The sequence below is a fragment of the Pyrus communis genome, chromosome 10 (assembly GCF_041283825.1).
Source record: "Pyrus communis isolate YQ-2024b chromosome 10, ASM4128382v1, whole genome shotgun sequence".
NCBI classification, from domain to species: Eukaryota; Viridiplantae; Streptophyta; class Magnoliopsida; order Rosales; family Rosaceae; genus Pyrus; species Pyrus communis.
The window spans coordinates 5,802,377-5,804,833 of record NC_142574.1 but is presented as its reverse complement, the minus strand read 5'-3'; the positions used below and the strand labels follow the sequence as shown (position 1 = coordinate 5,804,833).

Here is a 2,457-nt window from a genome sequence, read left to right as displayed (position 1 = left end):
CTACAACCACATCATTTGGTTTGCAAATTTAGTTTAAAACATTTGGACTAGTTATATATAGGAATAAACACAACATTATAATAAGTAATAATTTTTCCAAGTCCTGTATTAAGAAAACTCGCCTCCATATAATAATTATTGTCAGTAAGTACAAAAATATGATATGTCACGAATAAAAGTTTAAGATGAACTAAAAAAAATTCTATAATTGTTTGAGACAAATTTATTTTTTAGAGTTGATATCACGCCTTTGAGCTTGCTGGTACGTAATACCCATCAACATGGACAAGTTCTTGGTGAAACCACATCATACATATATGCAATAGATTTCTAAGATTGAGTGTCATTCTTTTTCCAATGTTACATCTTGGAAATTGACGTGTTCCATTAGTAGTTCTTTGTATCAGTACAAATTTAGTTAACAAAAACCAAGTAAAATTAAACTTTTTAGCTACACCTCTGTTAAGTAATAACCTCCAAAAAGTTAAAATTGATGTGACCAAACATTATGAATATATAGAGGTTTTACTGTATAAATAAAAATGGTTAGGATGATTGTATGAAAACTATTATTATTACATAATTAATCATGTATCCTTATTTTTTAATTACAAGAACCAATTACAAAGAACCTAGTTAAGGCTCATCATTATTTTGGGTTAAAGGAAAAATTGCGTACCAGGCATGAAAGCATTAAAAGGAATCAACGGATATGAAGAAGGAAGTTGATGATGATGTGGCACTTCTTGATCTGCAGCAGCTGATGAAGTGGAAGCAGTAATATTTGAAGCAGAAGCAGCAGCATTAATAAAATTACTAGTTTGCTTATTCATTACATGCTGGGAGCTGGAACTTTGGCCAGTTGCAGTAGTGTAATCAGGGCCTTGATCATAAAGTATACCTTTGAATACATGCCCCCCGATTACCATACTTGTCTGATAAGCCTGCTGATTGACCGTATCCTCCATGGAGCGCACTCGAACACAGCGAAAATTGGCCATGGAATTCACTTCTGCTGGAAAATTGTTAACATGTTGATTTTGCCCTAAAATACACAACCCATATTAGCAAGATGAAAAATAATATTTATATTAAAATTGATGTTCATTTTATACAAAGAACCAAGGAAAAATTATATCGATGTGTTTCTCTGAAGAAAGAATTACAATATTCCTAAACAGTGGGATAGTACTAGCTAGTGAGAGTAAAGGGAAAGAACACTATTAGGGTTAGTACACGGAGATCACATTCGTCAATCTCCTCAAGAAAAAATCATGATCTATATATATGAATTAAATAGTAATACAAGTACCAGATGAAGAGGGATTGATGATGACGTGCCCAGCTGCTGTCCTCCTAGGGTTGTAGTTGTGCCCTTGATGAAGGTGAGTTGGGTGCTGTGGATCAGTAGAAGGAAGCTGTTGGTGATGAGCGTGGCGCCTTCTGTAGACAGGAACCCAAGTACTTTTGAAGTGAGTTTGGCAGTGAAACCCTTTGCTCTTACAGCAAGTCCTGCATCTCATGTACACACACTCCTTCTTTGATTGATTCCCACAGTCTTGGCATCTGGAACCCATTATTTCTTCTTCTCTTCCTCCTCTTCCTTGCCTCACCATCTTAATTTTTTCATCTCTATCTATAATTAAGAGTTGTAACCCTTAATTGAATACAATCATTGGAATTTCGATATATAGTTTTGATGATTTTCAATCTGAGTGTTTGGGGGTTTTGGGTTTAATTTGTGTTTGTGGGTTGTGTGAGGCCAGCAGCTTTTTTGCTTGTTAAGTGGTAGACAATTAGTAGGAGCTGTGTAGTTCAAAAGGAGATCAATAGTTGGAAAGTAGTAGAATTGCACCATTAAAAGTAATGCAAGTTGACGCCCCCATCAATTCTAGCTTTGAAGCAAACTCTTGTTCTCACTCCCTCTTCATTGTCTTTCAGCAAAGTCGATCTTACCTGGCAGTTGCAAGAATAAAAAGATACTAGAGAGAGAGACAGAGAGATCTAAGAGATGTGGAAAAGGTCGGTGTTTCTTTAAACTTTAAAGATAACATTGATGATAATTCAAAAGCATGGTTGTGTTTTGGAAGTGTGTCTTTGTCTTGTTGTGAATTTAACAAAGGAGAAAAAGTTTATGCCCACCATTCTTGCTGATTCTCACACCGTTATTTATTTTTTTTGTTGTTTTCATTTGCATTATTCAATTTAAATGTCAGAAATAATAATAAAAGTGTGCATATAGTGTAAGGAAACCATTTTCTCTACCAGATTTAGCTCCATCTACCTTTGGTTCACTACCAATTTATAATTTTAAATAATACATGCTTGAGGAGATGTTCTTTTATCCGATAACATGAGTTCATATGTTTTCTTTTGCGGATCCGAACCATTGATCATGTTGATCCTAACCTAACATGTGATGTTTAGATTCATCATAAACAATAGTATTTGTCTAGC

General features: G+C 34.6%; 1 protein-coding gene across 1 annotated transcript; it reads right to left on the bottom strand.

The window, feature by feature from the left end:
* Positions 1 to 552: 552 nt before the first annotated feature.
* LOC137727393 (protein SHI RELATED SEQUENCE 3) lies at positions 553 to 1,967 on the bottom strand. Its single transcript, XM_068466260.2, has 2 exons — positions 1,313 to 1,967; positions 553 to 1,045 (listed from the first exon to the last, which is right to left on the bottom strand). The coding sequence occupies exons 1-2, from the start codon at positions 1,614 to 1,616 to the stop codon at positions 660 to 662; spliced, it is 690 nt and encodes a 229-aa protein (XP_068322361.2). The 5' UTR covers positions 1,617 to 1,967; the 3' UTR covers positions 553 to 659.
* Between the last annotated feature and the right edge of the window lie 490 nt (positions 1,968 to 2,457).

What these genes read in the sequence shown, in the direction of transcription:
- LOC137727393 (XM_068466260.2), bottom strand. Translation starts at nt 1,616, where the DNA reads ATGGTGAGGCAAGGAAGAGGAGGAAGAGAAGAAGAAATAATGGGTTCC. An exon ending in CATCAATCCCTCTTCATCTG is followed by an intron (nt 1,046 to 1,312) that starts GTACTTGTATTA and finishes TGTGTATTTTAG; the next exon opens with GGCAAAATCAACATGTTAAC.